Source organism: Lygodium microphyllum, chromosome 1, assembly GCF_053477565.2.
Source record: "Lygodium microphyllum isolate KBCC chromosome 1, Lygodium_microphyllum_v1.1.10, whole genome shotgun sequence".
In the NCBI taxonomy this organism is placed as follows: Eukaryota; Viridiplantae; Streptophyta; class Polypodiopsida; order Schizaeales; family Lygodiaceae; genus Lygodium; species Lygodium microphyllum.
The window spans coordinates 19659466-19681686 of record NC_141135.1 but is presented as its reverse complement, the minus strand read 5'-3'; the positions used below and the strand labels follow the sequence as shown (position 1 = coordinate 19681686).

General features: G+C 39.1%; 1 protein-coding gene across 1 annotated transcript; it reads left to right on the top strand.

The window, feature by feature from the left end:
- The first annotated feature begins 785 nt into the window (after positions 1–785).
- On the top strand, positions 786–3144 carry LOC148040886 (legumin B-like). Its single transcript, XM_087687201.1, has 4 exons — positions 786–1212; positions 1353–1552; positions 1698–2141; positions 2400–3144. Exons 1-4 carry the CDS (start codon positions 900–902, stop codon positions 2910–2912), a joined length of 1470 nt encoding a protein of 489 aa, XP_087543327.1. The 5' UTR covers positions 786–899; the 3' UTR covers positions 2913–3144.
- The last annotated feature ends 19077 nt before the right edge of the window (positions 3145–22221 follow it).

Genomic DNA, 22221 nt, shown 5'->3' with positions numbered 1-22221 from the left:
CTTATCTTCACAATCCTCAAGACACACAATGCTATTGCTAGGCTTCTTACAGCAATGCTCCTCCACAATGTGTAGGGAAAGGCACGTTGTATACAATGATGTCCATCAATGAGACCTTTGTACTCCCATTACAAAGGAAAATGTTAGCATATGCATCCATGATTCAAAATCCTCCAGGAGCCCTTCCTCACGATGATGCCCCTATCACCTAAGATGTGAAGGTTTACATGGTTCACTTGATAGACGTGGGAACATAAATATACACTTGGACTTCAAAGTGCCAATGGGGTTTTGACCTAGCGGTTTGGATGTAGATTGAGTTATGGGGGTGTGTGAGTTCAAACCCTACGCACCACATCCCAAAGGTATTAAAAAATATCTGTTTGCTTCAAAAGTAGATTGGGTGTAACTGTGCAAACAAGTGGAGAGTGTAAGTCCTTCGAAAGGGAGACAACCCAATGGAACACTTTAAACTACTGCCCAAATAGGTTCTTATATTAGAAAAACATTGTCTCTCGAAGAAATTACAAGCCTTTCAACGAGGTGAAACCTGAAAGGAAAAAGAAACAGTGTGCGCGCCATCCGATGACCCAGATAAGCCAAGTAAGGGCGATGGCAGTTCGCTACAGTAGGTTTCTAAACGAGGACAAATACGCATCAGGGCATGACGATGACGTAGACTTTCCAAACCAGACATCAGGGACGCAGCAAACCAGCGCAGGCAGCAACTATCATCAGACGCGTATAAATAAGGGGTACACCTGATTATCACGACTAACCCAGCAGTTGTTGTAGTAGCGAGTGCACAGCTTATACAACACCCGTGAGATAGGCAAACGCCAGAGGTGAATTTGCTAGCAATTACCAAGACCAAGCCGGGGTGACGCGTCATCTTGAGAATGGCGAGAATGGGAGTGCTGCAGGCAATGTTAGTGGTAGCGTTGCTGCTCGGCGTCGGATGGGTCGAAGCGAGACAGCAGCATGAGCAAGGTGGTCATCGTTATGAAAGGAAGAAAGGGGGGAAGTTTGATCTGGGCTTGGGAGAGGCTCGCGAGGAGCTGCGGTCAGAGGGCGGCACCCTGCGCGTGTGGAGCGAGCGCATTGAGGCCTTCCAGAATGCGTATCTTGGCTTTGCGGAGCTTGAGCTCGAAGAGGATGGCCTCCTGTTGCCCCAATACTCCGATGCAGACAAGGTGGCCGTGGTAGTGGAAGGTATGCAGCATATGTTCATATATAGTGGCTGTGTAATTCTCTGATTTGTCATAGAATATCATGCATGCATATATAGTGGCTGTGTAATGGTCTGATTTGTTATAGAATATCATGCATGCGATGTTTTTCTGATTGTCCAGGCGAGGGATGGGTGGGTGCCGTCCTCCCTGTGCATCCTGAGTACCGTCGCCGCATGCTCATCCGCCGAGTCAATAAGGATGATGTGATTGCCTTGCCCAAAGGTACCGTCTATTGGTGGTACAACGATGGAAATAGGCGTCATCGGGTGCTGTGTGCTGCGGATACGGCCTTTGGAACAAGACCAGGACAGACAGTACAGGTAATACTGAATCTCTCTCTCTCTCTGTTCAGCACTGCCAAGTACATGATAAGCAATTCTCGGTCTAATTTTTGCATGGTATACGTTTTCGATTTCCTCTGTTATTCATTCTCTTGTATTTATTCCCTTGACTCTCTGTTTGCAGCAATTTGGCCTTGCTGGTGCCCAACAGGGGAGATTCGGGTCCATTCTCCATGGCTTCAGACAAGAAACCCTGGCTAGTGCTTGGGGTGTTGACGAGGGCACAGTGCGCTCAATCCTAGAGCGCCAGAGTGATGCTGCAATTATCAGGGTAGAACGCAAGATCACTTTCGATGAAGAGGCTTGGCGTCCACGTGACGACGCTGAAGAACGTCTGCGTTGTGAGTCTCCCCGTCGCAATGGGGACAATGACAATGAGAACGGTGCCATACAAGTGTCTGGTGGCCGAACTAGCTTCCGTTACTTCGAAGAGATTAAGTACGACACACAAGCACAAGAGCCTGACATCTATGTGAGAGATGGAGGTGTGGCCCGGCTTGTGAATCGACACAAATTACCAGCATTGAGTGCAGTGGGATTCAGCGTCGCAAAGACTTGTCTGAAGTCGGTAAGCTTGGTTCTGTTCATGATGACAAACATTAGCATGGTTTTGTGTTGTAATGATCAATCAAATTGTTAATTGTTGAGATGATATACTCTTGATTTGGTTGTAATTATCAAATTTTTATTGTTGTGATTAATGCTGTTTGCAATTAGGAAATGTTTACTATTGTAATCAGTAAATCTTGGTTCATGAAATCGCTCCTTCTTTGATTAATGCCGATTGTACTAATCAACTGTTTGTTGTGATGATTGTTTCCTGCAGAATGCCATATTTGCTCCAGCCTTTTTCTGCAATGCGCACCAAATTATCTACATAACTAGGGGTAATGGTAGGATCGAGGTATCGACGGGTGATGGCGAGACAGCTTTCAATGAGGAGGTGCAAGAAGGATCTGTGGTGGCCATCCCACAGTTCCACCCGGCCATCAAGGTGGCTGGCGATGAGGGGTTGGAGTGGATCAACATCATCACCTCCGACACCCCGTCCGAGAGTTTCTTGGCTGGAAGGAACTCGGTCTATCGCGGCATACCCAAGCAGGTGCTTGTAAATGCCCTGCGCGTGGATGAGGATACCTTCGACGAGCTGGTGCGGGGGCGCAAGGATGATCAGATCATATTTCCTGGTCGAGAGAAACGTGGCGGCCGCCGCCGCCCTGGCCGGCGCGAGCAAGCCGAGCAGGATGGGGGCGAGGACGGTGCGCTGCTGCAAGCGGTGGGAAAGTTCTTGGAGGCCGGGGAGCATGTCGTGGAGGACGTCCTTCCTCTTCTCACCTAGCTGTGATTGGCCCCTCTTTTGCCTTTTAGGTTCGGCAGACATGCAAATGTATATTGAAAGGAACTTCCTTCTACTTTTACTGTGCCGGAGGTAGCTAGCGAGCCAGATCTCCTACATCGACCAACGATAGAAAAGTTGTATATACTGCTGGAGGGGCGCCAATGCAAATAAGCGCACACAATTTTCCCTTTTTTTAAAGTCGTAGAATCTGGGACATTTCTTTGTTAGCTAATCTGCTTGCCTTGTGTCTTATGAGGGGTAGTTTTTAACGTTTTGGAGGATTAAAGAGTGATCACTCATTATGAGAATCATCGAACCTTTTTTTTTGAGTCTCTTTAAACAAATTGGTGAACGTTTTTTAATGGTGTACAAAACGTGTTTTAGAATTGCTCTGGATAAAAAGGATTGTGCTTTACGAAGTCTGGCCTGCTAGTATGGATAAAAAGGATTGCGCTTTCCTAAGTATGGATTGCAATACTATGCTAGTCACATGATAGTTGTAAAAGGACTCTTTTACATGCTATGCTAGTCACATAATAGTTGTAAAAGGACTCTTTTACAAGCGGGGGTTGCTATAGCTGTATACATGCTTCTAATATGCAATTTACTAGCACATTGCTAGTCTCATGACAAATTTGCAACACCCCTACATACGGCTCCCTCTACGGCTCCCCCTCTTAGATAGCAAAATCTTGTAAATAGTCCTAGATTGCCCAAGTAAAATTTCCTAGCATAATAGTTGTAAAAGGGGGGGGGGAGGGGGAGGGAGGGGTCTCTTGATTCGGATAAAGGGGTAGAGGGACTTCAATAGAAGAAGTATCTATTGAAGGGGTAGAGGGACAATATGCAATTCACTAGCATTGATACTCCCTTTTTTTTTTTTGAATAGAAGTATCTATTGAATGAGAGTTGACTAGCATAGTGGGACAGTATGCAATTCACTAGCATTGAGACTCCTTTTGAGCAACAAGCTATTTTCTAGTTACACTAACTTAGATAGCATGTCTAGTATGACTACCTAGTGTCCTAGATTGAAGTAACTATTGAAACTCCTTCGGAACAACAAGCTAGTAACTCTTTTGAGCAAAGAGCAAAAGCTTGTAAATAGTCCTAAGCTAGTAACTCTCTTTTGAGCAAAGAGCAAAAGCTTGTAAATAGTCTTAGATTGCCCAAGTAAAAATTTCCTAGCTTGTAACTAGATTGCTAGTAACTATTGAGACTCTTTTAAGTGTTTTAATTATATTTAGTTATGTTTGTAATGATAGCTTGGTATATCTATTTTATAATTATTTATTATTAGTATATTTTCTTACTATTATTTTCATTGAGGGCTTCCTTAACCTACCCTTTTTTTCAAACCTCCTTTTCAATCAAAACTACTTCCTTTCCCCTCTTTCTCACGTGTAAATTCTCTTTCCCCTCCCTTTTTTCATTAGAGCTCCCCCCTCCCCGTCCCCTTCTTTTAAAAATTAAACCCCCCCTCCCCCCTCTCTCTCACTTAGGTTCGAAAAGCCTAACCTCCATTATAGGGCTTCCTAAACCTACCATTTTTTTAAAACCCCCCTTTTTCAATCAAAACCTCTTCTTTTTCCCTTTCTCACGTGTAATCTCTCCTTTTCTATTCCCCCTCCTTTCTCTCACTTATCTCTCTTTCTTTTCCCCCTCTTTTTAAATAAATTTCTCCCCTCTCCCCGTCTCTCTTATAGGGCCTAGGGTTTCTCTCTCTCTCTCCCCGTCTCTCTTATAGGGCCTAGGGTTTCTCTCTCTCTCTCTCTCTCTCTCTCTCTCTCTCTCTCTCTCTCTAAGTCAAAACTTCTTTTTAAATCAAAAGTCTCTTGGATTATTTTTTTAATTTAAACTTTTATTGTAATTAAATAATTTTAAAATATTTTTTAATTTTAAAGTTATTCGAACATATGTATCTTCTATATAACGTGTGTTCATGGCCTATTTATAAATATCCTAGTCTGTGAATTTTTCTCGAATAAAATTCGACCCTTTTTTATTCAATCTGTAAGCAACCCCTTTATATGACACCCTTCTATATGTAAAAAACGTATAAAAATGGTGTTTTAAAAACCCTTTATTTTGAGCTCATGTATATATAACATGAGTGATCCCCCCGAGACTCAGAGTGTGTGTGAGAGAAGGAGAGAATAAGATGGAGGGGGAAAACAATTTTTTAATTTTTTTAAAAATTTATAGTTTTTTGACAATTTTTCTTACACTTTGAGAGGGGGAAAGACAGAGAGAGGGGGAAAGACAAAGAGAGGGGGAACAAAGAGAGAATTATAGAGGAAATATAAAATTTAAGAGGGAAAAAAAGGAAAAGAGAGGAGGGAAAGATAAAATTTAAAAGGAGAGATACTTTAAGAGAGAGACAAAGAGAGGGGGAACAAAGAGAGAATTATAGAGGACATATAAAATTTAAGAGGGAAAAAAAGGAAAAGAGAGGAGGGAAAGATAAAATTTAAAAGGAGAGATACTTTAAGAGAGACTGAGGGGGGAGAGAGGAGAAAAAAAAAGAGGAGAGAGAGAGAGAGGGAGAGACAGGGAGGGAGGTTTTCAAGGAAAATTAGGAGAGAGAGAGAGAGAGAGAGAGGGAGAGACAGAGAGGGAGGAACACAATATTGGGGAATATGGGAATTTCCCATAAGTTTGGGACACGTGGTCAAATCTTTGGATTTGTCATAACTTGAACGCTATAACTCCAAATCAAGTGTTCTATAGCTTAATAGATTCTATTTTTCAAGTACTTTTCAATGATAGGTCACATCATATGGTTTTGAGAAACTTATGGGCATGTTATCCGTCGGGTGTCACCTTTGTAGTATTCAAAAAATGCAAATTGGGAGATTCCCAAACTTATTAATATTATGTTGAGGGAGGTTTTCAAGGAAAATTAGGAGAAAGGGGAGGACAAGAAAAGGGGGTAGAGAGAGAATAAAAGAGGAGAAGAAGAGAGAATTGTATATAGGGAAAATATATAATTTAAGAAAAAGAAAAAGAGAAAGCATGTAGAGAGAATTATAGAGGAAAGATAAAATTTAAAAAGAGAATCAAAAATAGAGGAGAGAATGGAAAAGAAAAATAAAATTTAAAAAAAGAATAAAAAATAGAGGAGAGAATGAAAAAGTAGGAGAGAAAAACATTTAAAAAGAAAATGAAGAGAGAAAATGAAAAAAGAGGAGAGGAAGAGAGAAGGAAAAGAGAGGAGAGAGGGGGGAGAATAAAATGAGAGAAAGTGGGGAGAAAAAAAGGAGAGTAGACATAGGGAAGGAGAGGAGAGAGAGTAATTAAAAAATTAGAAACAGAGAGGGAAAAGAGGAGAGAGAGATGAGAAATGGATTGTGAGCGAAGTTGTGTGATAGTGCAATAGCACGGTAATGCTAGTATCGATTATGACATAATACTAAATCTAGGAAAAATACTCATATGTTTGGAATGATATCTTGGCATATCCACCTTCCCAAGTGGTGAAAAGTATTGCTTTGTTAGGTTAGCCTAGTTTATCCACTACATGATTCTTTACTAAATGTATCTATGATAACCAAGTTTAGGTCAGTTAGAATCTTAAGGTTAGGTTAGTTTATCCACTACATGATTCTTTACTAAAAGTTTAGTGAACATCAATCTTTAGGTTTTACTAAGATTGGTATATCCACTACATGATTCTTTACTCAAATGTATTGAAGTTTTAGTGAATGTGAGAATCTGAAGTGGTGAAAGACATCAATATGTTGGACTTATTATGATTACATAATGACCTAGTGTTTTCATTATACGAGAAAATATTTAGCAAAATGTGTTTGTATAATTAACAAATTTGTCTCACATATGGTCTTTTTTTTGTTTTAGTGATATATATTAAGTAAATAATATATTTAGCCTTAAAAGAAAAATTCAAGATCTTAACGAGCTTTGTAACTTAGTTATATGTAGCTTCCAACTACAAGCTCTTTGCAACTTAGCTATAAGACGTAGTTTCCAACTACAAGTGATTAATAACTTTACAACTTAGCTATAGGTGGCTTCCAACTATCTTCTTTAGGACTTTTTAGAACTAAAACCCCATTGTACAACTTGTCAAAGTGATCCAATGCATCAAACATCAACCGCAAGGTTTCACCTTAAAGAAAAGGCATTTCTCTCTTCACAAATCCTAAATGTGATGGAAATTTTGATTAGTTGCTAGGCTCAAAACACCATCAGTAATCAAGTCATGCAAGTGTGGCTTCATCAACTCATCTTGGACCTTTATTCAAACCTTGCATATGCATTTACAACTTGGAATAGGTGGAAAGTTCTTGCAATATGAATTTGCCACCTGGAATAGGTGGAAAATAGTGTCCTAAAGTTTCTTGTAAAAACAAAAATGATCATTAACTTTGTCCCACTTGCTAATCCTATCTCTAGTTGGCAACTTGTTCATTAAGATGCACCATAGAATCAGGTTCTGCATAATAAGGAGTGTCTTTTCACAAAGCATTTGACAATCAACCTTCTTGACAACCAAAGTAGAATGTCTTTCACCCAATAGGCATTTGTTGGGATTTTTTCTTAACATCATGACTAAGACAAAAAAGGCACAATATTGTTTCAAGAGCTTTGGTTAGACTATCTCACACTTAGCATCCTCGAGTCGTCAATCCAACCAAGAACTTTTCAATCTATTTGAGATCCACTCCCCCTACTCCATTGCAATCGATCCAATAACAAAGTACTCCATTGAATAGAGGAAATATAGAGGAGGAATTATACGAAACTCTACCCTCTCACCCTCCAAGCTATGTAAGAAGAAGGTCCAAGAACAGAAAGGTAAAAAAACAGAAGCTTCACCCTCTAGGTTCCTCACTTTTACACACTCACTCTCAAACCAAGTGCTTAAATGGACAAGATGGAAGTAAGAGAAAGGAGCTCTCAAAGTGCACACATGATAATAACCCATTCTATTATTTTTCCTCCCTTTTATACATGAGTTTTCGGGTTTCCACCCCTCTTAGGTATGCTACCCTTTATGCACTCATGGCTAGTTCTTGTCAAGAAGCATGTGGTGGGTGCAATAATAAAGATAAAAGACCAAAATTCTTTCTTGCTTGTTTTTCTTCTTTCTCACACCAACTATAGATGAGGTACATCATAAACAAAAGTGGCCTACCAAGTCAAATAGTGCATCGCTGACCATACTAATTGGTAAGTGCTATAACTATGATATGATACTATGTGATGAGTGAGTGACCATGTGAGTGTCATAACAATCACTTGCGTAAACATGTGGACCAATCTAACTATCCAATCCATCATAAATATATATGCACATATTGAGCTTGCCATCTCAGTACTCCCCCTCAAGCTACATCTCTACAACTCCAAGCTTTGAAATATTTGAAGCTTCTTTGCACCCAATGACTTTTTAAAAGTATTAGCTACTTGATCTTGTGTGCTGACATACACACCAACTCAATCTCACATAAGAGTACCTTCTCTATTACAATGATAATGCATCTCAATGTGTTCGATCTTGGTATGGAACACAAGATTCCTAGCCAATGATATGTTGCTTATGTTGTCACAATGAATGACAACTAGACCATCTACCTGTACATCAAATACCCCAATAACTTTTACAGCCATACTACCTCGCATGCTGCCATAGTAGCAAGCCTTTCTACTTGATATAATAGATGCAGGTTACTATTTGATACTCCAAATAAGTGATAAAATACCAAGATATAACATAAATTTGCTAGTAGCTCTTCTATCAAACATACGATGAGCCCAATATGCATCTATTTACCTCTTGGGTAAGTTACTCATAAATATATGTATGCATCACGTGGGTTCAAAATAAGGTACTTTTAAAATATCATTTTTATACATTTTTTATATACAGAAGGGTATAATATAAAGGGGTTATTTAGAAATTGAATAGAAAAGGGTTATGTTTTATTCAAAAAAAATTACGAATAAAGATATTTATAAATAGGTCTTGTAAATGCACGTGATGTAGAGGATATACATATAGTAACTTCCCCGAGATTTACCTAAACACATGCACATTCTTACATGTATCATAAAAAAGTCCATAATGAAAGGGGGATATCATAAAGATCATATAGCCCAATTGACTATAAGTTGAATAAGCTTCAATATACTGATTGGATTTTTAAAGTACCCACATAAACTCAAGTATAGCCTTGTGATAGTCATATAAATCAACCTTTCTACTATCCACTTGAACATAGTAGGGTGTTCTATCTCATCTTCTATATCAACACTCAATATTATACTCCAATGGCACTAGAAAAGACTTACACATTGTCATACCATACTTGGAAAGTATATCCAAGCCATACTTTCTTTGAGACACCCAATTACTATCACTTCATCTAATCATCTCAATCCTTCGTCTCAAAATTTTACTTCAAAAGTCCCTTTACATCACCAATCCCACTATTAGTATCACTTCTAGTAATCAAGTCATCCATATAGATGACTATAGAAACCAAACTTGCATAACCCTTCCTCACATAAAGTGAATCATTTACATCATCAACATGAAAACCAACATTGACAAGATACTCTTTACTCTTATCAAACCATGCTCTGGGTGCTTTTTTTAGCCTATATACCACATTCTTGAACTTATACATATATGCGAGATGCTCCAAATCCTCATAAGCTAGGGATAGCTCCATACACACCTCTTCTTGTACATCTCCATGAAAAAATACATTCTCTACATTCATCTAGTGTAAATTCCAACCTTTGGTTACTACCAAAGCAATCGTACATTTGACAGTTTCCATCCTAGTAATTCACCTTAAGAGTGTGAGCCCAAAGTGAAAGCACATGAGTGAAAGCAAGAGCTATGATGGAAGGAGCAATATCAAGAGAGAGACAAACACTAGATGTGGAAACTTCAACATTCATAATGTGTGATTAGCCTTTCCTTTATTCAAATGTCACTAAAAGAATAAAGAATAAAGTGATAGTGATGGACACTTGCCACATGCAGTGTACACATATGGGGGTAGTGTTAGTATAGTAATACACGGGTTTCTAGACACATGCATCTTTACCCCCAACAACCTCCCACTTAAAAGGGGAATGTGTCCCTAGTGAGGAGAGAATGAGAAAAAGTGATAAAGTACAAATGTACATAAGTATAACAGCATGAGAAAAAACCTCATCTTTTTCAACGCACATCAACTTCCTAAGGAAGGAAAAGCGCCCCACTCAAAGACTTTTTGTGAGAAAATCTGTAGAATTTTGATCAGTTGTTGAGATCTTGACAAGGTCAAGAGATCTGTCCTCAATGAACTCTTTGATGAAGTGATAACACACCTCAATGTGTTTTTTCTTTGCATATGGAAGATTAAACTCTTGGGTAACTAGATAGCACTCACAAAATCTAAATACACTGTATGGACCACATCAATAATACCAAGGTTGGCCTAGCTAGAGATCCTCCTTGCAAGCCTTAGTGGCTGCAACATACTTGGCCTCAGTAATAAAGAGGGCCGTGCATTTTTGTACCTGGACATCCAAGAGACAACACCTCTAACAAAGGTGAAGACATAACTAGAGATGTGGACTTTCTATTGTTTGCATGTCTTGCATAATCAGAGTCAGTGTACCGCATGACTCTTGTATCCTAAGCACCACAACATATGCACATAGCTCTTGTGCCCTTCAAGTACCTCATGATACCCTTTGTGACATCCCAATGACGTCTATCAAGTGTAGCCATATAGCATGCGACAACTCCCACTACAAATGCTATGTTAAGATGAGTGGCTATCATGGCATACATGAAACTACCCCCTATAGATACACAAGGGATCTTAGCCATGTTGGCCTTTTCCACATCAGAGACTATGGAAAATCGTCCTAACTAATCTTCACATGTAGAGGACACCCAATAGATTTACCATCCTACATATGAAACTACTAAAGGAATTTCTAGATATACTCTTTCTAACAAATAAAGAAGCCCCTTAGAGTGATCACATGTGATGTGTATCCCAAGAAAATGCGAGGCATGTCCCATGTCCTTTGTCTTGAAGCTCTTCTTGAGGTGATTTTTCAAGGAATCCATCTCATCATGAGTGCTCCCAAAAATAAAAATATCATCCACATAAAGTACCAAAATCATGAGGCTACAATCATGAACCTTCTGCCTATATAAACAGGGATCCATAGAATTACGACTAAATATGTCCAGCATTTTTGCAAAAAATAAAAACCCCTAGAAAAACTATAGATAGATTGCTTTTTTATAGCTTGATTGTTTGCATGATCGTTTGTTTGGTTGTTCTGTTGTCGCATGAAATACGCATGGGAGTTCGTGAAAAGTCACTCACCGTGCAGGGACGCTTTGTGAGATGGGAGCAAAGAATGATGAAGAGTACTCAACTCAAAATAATGACCCAGAAGAAGAAGTTTAGATACAAGGAAAATGTAAAAACATACTCATTGATTAAAGGTATAGTCAAGATACATTTTCAAAAGACTCTTGGTCAAGGAGAGTTAAAGGATATGTACAAAAGACATATGAAGAGCTTGAGATGAACCTTGTGATGACAAATTGTTCATTGATATGATGTAGCTCAGCGGAATGATTTCCTCCTCTTTCCTATGAATTCTTTATTAACTTCTACCATCAACAAGAGATGGGTAGCAAAGATGATGAGGACATTCTAGAGAAATTCACTATATCTCTTTAAAGTAAGCAAAGGATTGCTAGCCAATCAGAAGTAGCTCAGCGGAATGATTTCCTCCTCTTTCTTATGAATTCTTTATGAACTTCTACCATCAACAAGAGATGGGTAGCAAAGACAATGAGGACATTCTAGAGAAATTCACTATATCTCTTTAAAGTAAGCAAAGGATTGCTAGCCAATCAGAAGTCAAGGTCGTAGTCTCGATCTGAGAGAGAAGAGAAGAAGGTGGAATGTGAGGACTTAATGGAGAGATCATCGAGGAGGGAAATGAGCTCAAAGCTCATACTCAATAGCCACCCCCATGTGAGGACTTGATGGAGAATTATGCAGGCAAGATGGTGATTTAAAAATATCATTTGATGACGCAATGTGGTGGCTTTTTATTTGTAGATTGACGAGACGTGACAGCACAATCATGTTACAGGGAAGCATTCGATAGTCTGTGGACATATATGGTTGCATTAATCATAGCATGTAGAGTTTTGGCACAAAAGACAACATTATTACGAGAGAAGATAGTGATCTTATTTGTGATGGGATGACTGCTGAATAGTAGGGAATGGTGTCATTTAGAAATGCTCAAGATCAGCCTGGGACACAATGTGATATCTTGATTAATGGCTTCTATGGCAGTGTTCAAAAACGCAAAGGTTGTGGCATATTCCGAGGCATCAATACAAGTTATGGTAACTCTACTGATCTACATAGGATGGTGGTGTTGCATTCTAAAAACGATGATGATCATAAATCCAAAAAAGCAGTGTTAAAACATGTGCTTTAATAGCTTGAAGCTATTCATAAGGTCTTTAGCCTTTACCTTTGGTAAAAATAATCAGGCTTTTAGCCTTTAAGTAAAAGCAATGCATTAAAAACCGCTAGGCTTTTTGAAAAGCCAAAAAGCACAAACGTGTGAGAGTAGAAGAGAAAAACTATAATAGGGAGGCACTAGAACAACTCCTCACCCTCCTCAAAGATCTCTCCACCAAGTCCTCACATGCGGGTGGCTATTGAGTATGAGCTTTGAGCTCCTCGCCCTCTTGGAAGATCTCTCCATCAAGTCCTCACATTCCACCTTCTTCTCTTCTCTCTCAAATTGAGACTACGACCTTGACTTCTGATTGGCCATCAATCCTTCACTTGCTTTAAAGAGATATGTCGAATTTCTCTACAACGGTTTCATCGTCTTGCTACCCGTCTCTTGTTGATGGCAGAAGAGAGAGAATTCATAGGGAAGAGGAGAAAATCATTTCAGTGAGTTGCATCATATCAATGAATAATTTTTCATCACAAGATTCGTCTCAAGCTCTTCATATGTCCTTTGTACACATCCTTTAACTCTCCTTGACCAAGAGTCTTTTGTACATGTATCTTGACCATTCCTTTACTCAATGAGTATGTTTTCACATTTGCCTTGTATCTAAACTTCTTCTTTTGGGTATTTATTTTGAATTAAGTACTCTTCATTATTCTTTTCTCCCATCTCACAAAGCCTCCTCAGGACGGCCAACAACTTTTCACGAACTCCCATGCATATTTGGTGCGATATCTAGTGAACGGAACGTGAAAACATCACTTCTGATCATTGAGCGTGGGAGGTCCACTAGGGTTTACTGTATGGTACCACGTGAGTGTAAGGGTGGGGGGTTATTTAAGGGAAGGAAGGCACATTTATAAGGTAAGGTCCCATAAATAGGGGGTAGATTAAGGGTATTTTCATATATCTGTTGCACACAGCTCACGTCTCCTTAAACTCTACTAGTGAGTCCCCCGTATCATTGAGATGGGAGACTCTTCTGAACAATCCACCGTCTTCATGGACGGCTTCTTCTTTTTCAATCGATGAGATAAAGAATTTATTACAAGCTCTTTCTTCAGTCATTATGATGCAGAATCAGTAGATGTAGTTATCTATGCAGTAGCAACATCACTTACATCAGCAGTAATTGGATCAACAATGACTGTTGCATCAAGAACAAGAGTATATGCATGGTTCGACCAAGGCGATTGAAGGTGTGGTTAGTGAGAAAAAATTATTTGATGACCGGAATGTTTCAGCCTATATTAAATCCTTTAAAAAAAAAGGTGCACTTCTTTGGAGTTCCAAACAATTGGAGCAACTATTTCTTACGGCCTTGTCATGCTTGCTTTGCAAGTTAGAGTGAAAGATTTATTTGTACAGGACTCTAGCTAGGATGCTTTCAAGAAAGCACTCAAAGATGAATATTTTCTAGAGGATTATGGTGTTGCTATATGAAAGACATTCAGAGAGTAGGTTTATTAGTCCAAAAAAGGACTTGTTGCTTTTGAATCATTGCAAGAATTCAAAGAGCAATACAACCAGTTGGATGCACTAGAGCAAATAGCTCTGAACTCAGAAAAAGTGGAGTTATTTTTAAAAGCAGCTGATCCTGCGCTTAAAGATGAGTTGGGAGAGCTTCTTGAGGACTGTACGCAGCCTATAGGATTGAATATGAATTGGTAGGATGCTGTTGATGCGGTTTCTACACTAAAAAAGAAGCAGAGATAGAAGGCTCACTTACAAAAAGGGATGCAGTCACCACTAGCAATGTTTTCTCCTTCCTCGACTTCTCCTACTTCTCTTGTTGCACCATCCACCACTACTTCTCCTATTTCTCATCTTGTGTCTATACCTATGCCTATTCCTACTACGGTTGTTAGACCATCTGGAAAATTGACTGTCGAAGATATGGTGGAGGAGATATCAAAGAACTTAAAAGACCCGAAAATCAAGATGACTAGAATGGAGCAGGAGCCATTTAGTCCACCTCCTGTTTTAGCCCCAACTTCTACTCTTGCAAAATCTTTCAATAATGATTGTGTTCGTCATTGCATGTGGTGTGATAGTCCAAATCATGAGCGGGGCTGCCAAGATTTGGAAGAAGTGAGAAGGCTGAAGTTGGTAGTTTGGAAAGAAAGATGATATGTTTTGGAGATAGAAAGCAACTTATCAAACCAAATTTCGATAAAGGTGGTATGAAGAAATTGTTAGAGAAGTCTCTTTTCTGCTCTTCTTATGTGATGTGAGAGGTGGCAAGAGAAGCTACTGCCTATGGCCTTCAGTTGGAGTAGTTGCAGAAGGACAAATCTCCTTTATGGTCCTATGCACTGCATGCAAAGAAAAAGGGGAAAGCTTCAATATCTGAACTTTCAATCATCATAAGTGATAAGATTAGGAAAGGAATTGGATGGGATGATCAAGTTGATATCTTTTCTATCTATGCTTGTATGGCAAAATCTCAAGGATTTGTAGCACTTGTTGAGGAGAAGCGGAAAAGAGATAATGATCGGCATGAAGGTTCGAAGAGGGTGACTAGGAGGAGTGATCTAGTTTCTCAATCTTCTTCTTCAAGACCAGAGCAGAGTATGTCTGATGTTCACAAGTCGAAAGTATAGAAAGATTAGAAAGCCTCGAAGACAAAGGATTCGAAGTCAAAAAAGCAACCTAGATTCAAGTTGCTTTCCAAATTGAGACGACTTTGGACTTGAAGAAGGTGTTTGAGGATCTGTTTCTTAACTGCAAAATCGAAATCACTCTTGGAGAAGTCTTGGGGATTGCCAAAAGATAATTTCATGATGTTATCATTAATATCATTAAAAGAAAATAACTGGTTATTGAAGAGCCAACACAAGACATGATCCATCAAGAGGCTTAAGCAGCTGCTGAGGCTATTATCTATGGCTTGCAGATTGAGGAGATTGACTCTCACAAGGATATTACTAAGGAGTCTACAAATGAAGCTTTATGTATGCAGTCCAAGAAAACTCTTTAGCCTTTACTTCAGCCCGTACAATATGCAGAGAGTGATGATGCACCTAGATTGGTGCCTTGTAGCCATTTTTCTCACAGTCACTGGGCTTGTGTGACTACGAAGATGGTAGTCAACCTTGGTGAGATGGAGACCCCTTGTGTTACTCTTTTGGATCATGGCTTTGAGATTAATGTCATAGTGCATGGATTGTATAATACTGGTAGATGGCCAATTGATGTGGATCATGGTTGGTGCATGCGTGCGACCAACAACACTATACGAGATTTGTATGTTGCTTGTTCAAACTTGAATTTTTCTATTGGAGATGTAGATGAGACTTATCATTTCTTTGTACAAAACTCTTATTCCTATCCTATTATTTTGGGACAACCATTCATTGCTGAGTCTTGGATGGAGACTAAGGTTCTGGATGATAGGTCTGCTTATGCAAGGATGGAAAGAGGGTTGTCTTGTTCATGACAATTTGTGTCAACCATCAGTGAAATAAGGATTCTTTGAGGGATTCCCCTCTTCCAACAGGAGAATCAGATTTTTGTTAGGTACCACTGTCTTGCGAGATGACAGTGGTATGAGACTGGGAGAGCTCTCACCTCCTGGCACTAGTAGTTTTTCCTCGGGTGTTTATGGTATATCTACTAAAAGTACTTTGTGTTTTTAGCATATTATGGACATGCCTAGAGCTACCATGCAATATTTGAAGAGAAAAGAAAAAGAATTGAAGCTTGTAGGTGTTTTACAGGGTGAAGACAGGGTAGATGGTCTCTATGATGGGCTGTCATGCTCAGATACTATGGAGAATCTTTCAACATTGTTGAAAACTGAAAATCAAGAGTTGTCGTATGTCTTACAGGTCCATTCTTTGGCGATGTACTGGAAAATTTTTGATTTCATGTTACAAGTAAATTTGGGTGCTGATAATTCTCATAAAAAGTTATTCTTTGTTGAAATATTTAAGCAAAAAGAGTTGGGTGCAATTTTATACACACAAAATTTGTGTTTACCAGGGTATTTACAACAAAAGCTGAAATTTGCAGGTTGCAAAGAAGCCAAAGTACAAAAAAAATATAAGACAGTTGACAAGAAGGTTAGACCAATTTGTAGGACTGCTATCTTTGGACAATGATGAGATGATTAGGCGAGCAACTATGCAACCTCCTTTGCGAGATCCTGCACAGGTATTGGATACATGTTTTCAGTCGAGACATTGAAAGAGATGAAGATTGGGATTGAATATTTTTTTCTTTTAGCATAAGTGAGATGTTTTGAGGACATGTTGAGTAGACATGGGAGAGCTTTTACTTTTTTTCCGCATGAGATTGGATGCGTTGATCCTAGGGTTGTGATTCCTATGGTTATTTATACCATTCTGCTTGTCCCTTGGAATCTACGGCCTATTCCTGTGCCTAGGACTCACTTGCCCAAATTGGTGGAGCTTTTGAATGAGCAGATTAAGATGGAGATTCTAGAAGCATCTTTAGCTCCGTATTCTAATAGATGGTTCATAGTTTCCAAGAAGAATGGGACACTCAAATTCATATAGGACTTACAACAAGTAAACAAGGTCACTATATGGAATGTTAGTGCAGGACCTATTATGGATGAGTGTGCAGAGGCTTTTGTTGGACGTGCTATCTATTCACTTGGTGATCTATATTCCAGCTATGACCAGTTTTTACTTGCCCTTGAGAGCAGAGATTTGACTATGATGAAGACACCTTTGGGCCTTGTCTGGATGTGTACATGTCTATAAGGGGCTACTAATTTGATTGCTCATATGATGAATGGGATGAACAAGGTCTTATGGGATTTTATTCCAGAGCTTACCATGCCTTTCATTCATTATCTGCCTATCAAGGGTTGTTTGGAGAAAGAGAAGGATGAGACTTCAGATGATCATGGATGTAGATACTTTGTGGCTGCGTATATCAGAGATGTTGAGAGGATTCTTTGTAGACTAAAGGAAGTGAATTCGACCTTGTCAGGGCTAAAGTCTCTTTTTGGTGCCATAGAGGTTTTGATTGTTGGACATATGTGTGGTTTTTATGGTAGGAGGCCTTCTCCTGCGAAGCTTGATGCCATAGAGAAGATTGTGGAGACTTTCTCTTCTACTTCGAAGGTTCATAGGTTTCTTGGAGCTTGTGTATTTTATCTTACTTGGATTGCTAATTTTGCTCATATTATAGATGATCTCTACCAACTGTTGAGGAAAGTGCAACATTTTTCTTTGGACATGACACACATTAGAGCTATGCAGAAGTTGAAGAGATTGTTGAGAGCTACTCCGACTCTTCGAAAAGTATATTATCAGTGTGGGAGACCTATTGTACTCACTGTTGTTACTAGTCCTATCGGCATTAGATGGGTTGTTGGCCAAGACGATGGAGATGGGAATAGATATGCTATTCGATTTGTAGAGAAATTCCTAAATGAGCGACAACAGAGGTATCCAAAAATTAAGAGGGATCTCTTGGGAGATATCACGGCTCTCAAGAATGATAAAGATTACTTCATTGGTGCTACTGTGGTGGTCAAGTCTTGATTTCTTGCCTCTTCTAGGTTGCATGACCACGAGTTGTTCTACTCCAGACATTGCCATGCTTAGATGAATTGGGTACATAAAATCCATGAATCCCGAGTTCAGGCACATAGCAGGTAAAGACAACCGAGTAGCCAATATGCTTTCATGAGTGAGGTATAATGATATGGATTTTTCTACCATTGATGATGTTGATGACAGGACTGATCTTTCAGCAATGCATACTGATCATACTTGTCATGTATCTTTGATGAGTCTTTGTATATAGGAGAGTATTTCCAGATTGGTCGTTATTTGAGTACCATGTCTAGACAGGATGGATGGACTGATGCGGACTTCAAAACACAATAGTAGTGAGTTTGGGAATCTCCCAATTCCCATTTTTTGAATACTAAAAAGGTGGCACCCGGATAACATGATAATAAGTCTCTCAAAACCATATGATGTGACCTATCATTGGAAAGTGCTTGAAAAATGGAATCTATTGAGCTATAGAGCGCTCGATTTGAAGTTATAGTGTTCAAGTTATGAAAAATCCAAAGATTTGACCACGTGTCCCAAACTTATTGAAAATTCCCATATTCCCCAATATGGTGTTCAAGAAGATCAAGAGAAAATCTTATGGTTTCTTCTTGTGGATTGGGCTGCTTTGGAAGCATCTACGAAAGTGAGGAGGACAACCATTGAGAGTTGTATATGATAGAGCTTCACATGTCTGAACCATTAAAGAGTTTTATGAAAGTCTTTGGGCATGACATAGAGTTGTTTGGGTGACCTACAAGAAGATTAGAGAGCATTACTAGTGGAAAGGCATGTACAAAGATATCTCACAGTTTGTTGAGACATGCATTGATTTTCACTTATTTTCTTTAGTGAGGCATAGAGATGAGCTTCACCCTACTTACTTGCTATATATTCACTACAAGTGGGTTCTTGATTTGATTACTATGCGTGTTGGATTATGGCAGATGTGTTACATTGTTTTGGCACGAGAATATCTCAAAAATCAAGTGGAAGGAAGAGCATTGAGGATGAAAACTACTTCAGTGGTCTGTAAGTTTTTGTTGGAGGATGTTATTTGCAAGTATGGTTGCATTGGAAAATTTATAGTAGATAGAGGTGAGTTGGATGTTGATGAGGCTGGGGAGTTTTTCTCTTGCCTTGGCATTAAAATTTCTTTTACTTCAACATATAATCCGAAAGGAAATTGGAAGAGCAAAAGAGGCCATCTGCAGATTGCGAAAGCCAAAGCATGCGGTGCACGGGTCAGGGAGTGGCCTAGATTGTTGCCTTATGCTTTATGAGCTAATCACACTACCCATAGTGTAACCACAAGTTATATGCCAGCTGAGTTCATGTAGGGATAGAAACCGATCATGCCTACAAAGACTTGCACACTCACTTGGAGTGCTTTACCATGGCAGTAGGATGAGATGACTAGAGAGGATCTTTTGGCTCTTTGTATTTGTCAGTTGTGTTCAAGATTCAAAGGGAGAGAGGGATAAAGACATGGAGCTGTAACTAAGAGTAGTGAACTCTCATTGTTCTCCTCTTCTCATTATTCCATAATTCTTACTTAAGTCTAATCACACATAACTAAAAACACACAAGGTCACTAGTTGACCATACCACTAACTGTGGTTGAATCTGACCAAGTCAGTTATTTCAACGCACATGTAAAGTGACAGCTAAGATGACAAATTTCTAGATAAAGTCGATCGTATCAGTGATACTAATCACGAGCTTGATTCTCAACACTTTCCCGCAAGCTTAAGCTAACTATTGTACTCCAAATAGCCCCCTAAAATGCAGAAACTTCTCTTTACAAAGTGATTCGGTAAAGATATCTGCTACATGGTCTTTTGTCTTCACATGGAATAGATCAATCTTTCCACCAAGCACCATCTCCCTAATAAAATGCTAATGAACTTCTATGTATTTGGATCGAGCATGATAGATAGGGTTGCTAGCCAGCATCACACTACTAAGATTGTCACAATGCAATGTGACTTTTTTTCCAACTGTATATCCATGTCATATAGCAATTTCACAAGCCAAACTACTTCACATGTTGCTAAGGCTGCACCCCTATATTCTAATTCTATACTAGATAAAGCAATAGTCAGCTGCTTCTTATTACTCTAGTTGATCATATTTTTTTCCAAACTGAAAGCATAACCAGTAGTTGACCTCCTATCATCATAGAGACAACTAGCCCAATCAGCATCGACGGTCTAACCTGTCAAGTTGAATGATTTTCCATGCTCATAAAACATCCCATAATCAGTAGTACCCTTCACGTACTGCATAATCCTCCTGACTTCATCTAAGTGTGGCTTACAAGGTTTCTACATAAATTGGCTAATCAGTCTCACTACATAACTCAAGTCAGGACACATAATAGTAAGGTAAATCAGGCTACCCACCATCTGTCTATACATAGTTACATTCTCAATCTCAATCCCAACATCAACTGCAAGTTTGGCATTTTGATCCAATGGTGTTTCCATGGCTTTATTGTCCATCATGCCATATTTCAGCAACATATCATGAGCATACTATTTTTGTAATAGCCATATACCTTGAGGTGCTTTAATTTTAGTAATCCCATGGTCATCATCTCCAATGATGATCAAATCATCAAAATAAACCATCAAAAAAACATAACCATGCTCTATCTTCTTTGCAAATAGGTTCTGATCTGCATGACCTATGTGAAAACGAAGTTGCTGCAAATAAGTGCTTACATGAGCATTTCATGCTCCGGGTGCATGTTTCAACCCATATAAGGCCTTTTTCAACTTACACACATATGTCGGATAATCAAGGTGTACATAACCCTCAGGCTGCTCCATATATACCTCTTCAAGAAGTCACCATTCAAGAATGCATTTTTGACATCCATCTACCATAATTTCTAGCCCTCAGAAGCCACTAATGCAATAACTATTCTCACCGTTGCCATCTTGGCAACCAGGCTGAAAGTCTCCTCATAATCTAGGTCATATTGTTGTGTATATCCCTTTGCAACCAATTGAGCTTTATATCTTTCCAACAAACCATCTCACTTGCATTTCACTTTATATACCCATTTGTAGCCAATGGGTACTTTGCCTTTAGGCAAACAAACCAATTCCCATGTCTCATTTTCAGCCAAAGCTGCATATTTCTCATCCATGGTAGCACACCAATTCTCGTTTGTAATTACCTCACTGAACTTCGTAGGTTCTCTAAAGCTAGGCACTTTAGTCATATATGCATAATGTCTAGCTAAATGCCCACTTTATGTCAACCTATCAACTAGTTTTTTGACCCTTTCAGATCTCCTCAACTGTAGTACACTCTAGGCTTGCCTCTCATGAGGTGGCACATACCTGCTTTGCCTCACACCAGGCATCATAACTGATGGTATGCCCAATTCATTTTCAAGACTAACACTGCCAAGTGACTCATATCAAGCTGTAAGTGGGCCAGCCACATTTTCAAACATCTTTTCTTTGCCTTTATCAAATCTCCCCCTCAGTAACATATCCATGTTAGTAAATGCAGTAGCAGGACTGCGGAGTCGGTTGTCCAAGGACTAGTCCACTTATAGGCGTACTAGTTAAAGAATAATTTTTAGCATAAGTAAGGCTAGTTGGTCCATCAAAGACCACTGCATTCAAATTACCATACCATGAGGCTAGCTCATCAAAAAATACATCCCTACTGATCAGGGTTTCCTGAGTGGATAGATTATAACATCTGTAAGCCTTTCTCTCTTGTGCATAGCCAAGAAAAAAACTTTTGACAACTTTTGGGTCTAAATTTCTTCTCTTTTCATCAAGCACATGTACGTAGGCAATGTAGCCAAATACTTTTAGGTGACTAAAGTCGTGGGCTTCTGCCCATAGAGTTTCTCATACGAAGTCAAATCATGAATCCCAATTGTAGGTGTTTGGTTCAACACATAAATTGCAGTAACCACTGCTTCAACCCAATAAGCATTTGGCAAATTCTTTTCATTAAGAATTTCCCTGGCAGCTTCCATAAGCACCCAATTTTTTCTCTCTACCATATCGTTTTGGTGAGGTGTGTAATTGCATGTGAGCTACCTTTTTATGCCATATTTAGCAAGGTACCTATCAAACTCTTTGGACACATATTCTCCACCTCCATCAAATTTCAAACATGAGATATAATAGCCAAGTTCATTTTCAGCATGCTTCTTAAAGTCCTTAAAGACATCGAGCACCTCATCCTTGTGCTTTTATAGA

Coding starts and splice junctions, on each gene's coding strand:
- LOC148040886 (XM_087687201.1), top strand. CDS start 900: ATGGCGAGAATGGGAGTGCTGCAGGCAATGTTAGTGGTAGCGTTGCTG. Junction 1,553..1,697: donor GACCAGGACAGACAGTACAG/GTAATACTGAAT, acceptor CTCTGTTTGCAG/CAATTTGGCCTTGCTGGTGC. Junction 2,142..2,399: donor CAAAGACTTGTCTGAAGTCG/GTAAGCTTGGTT, acceptor TGTTTCCTGCAG/AATGCCATATTTGCTCCAGC.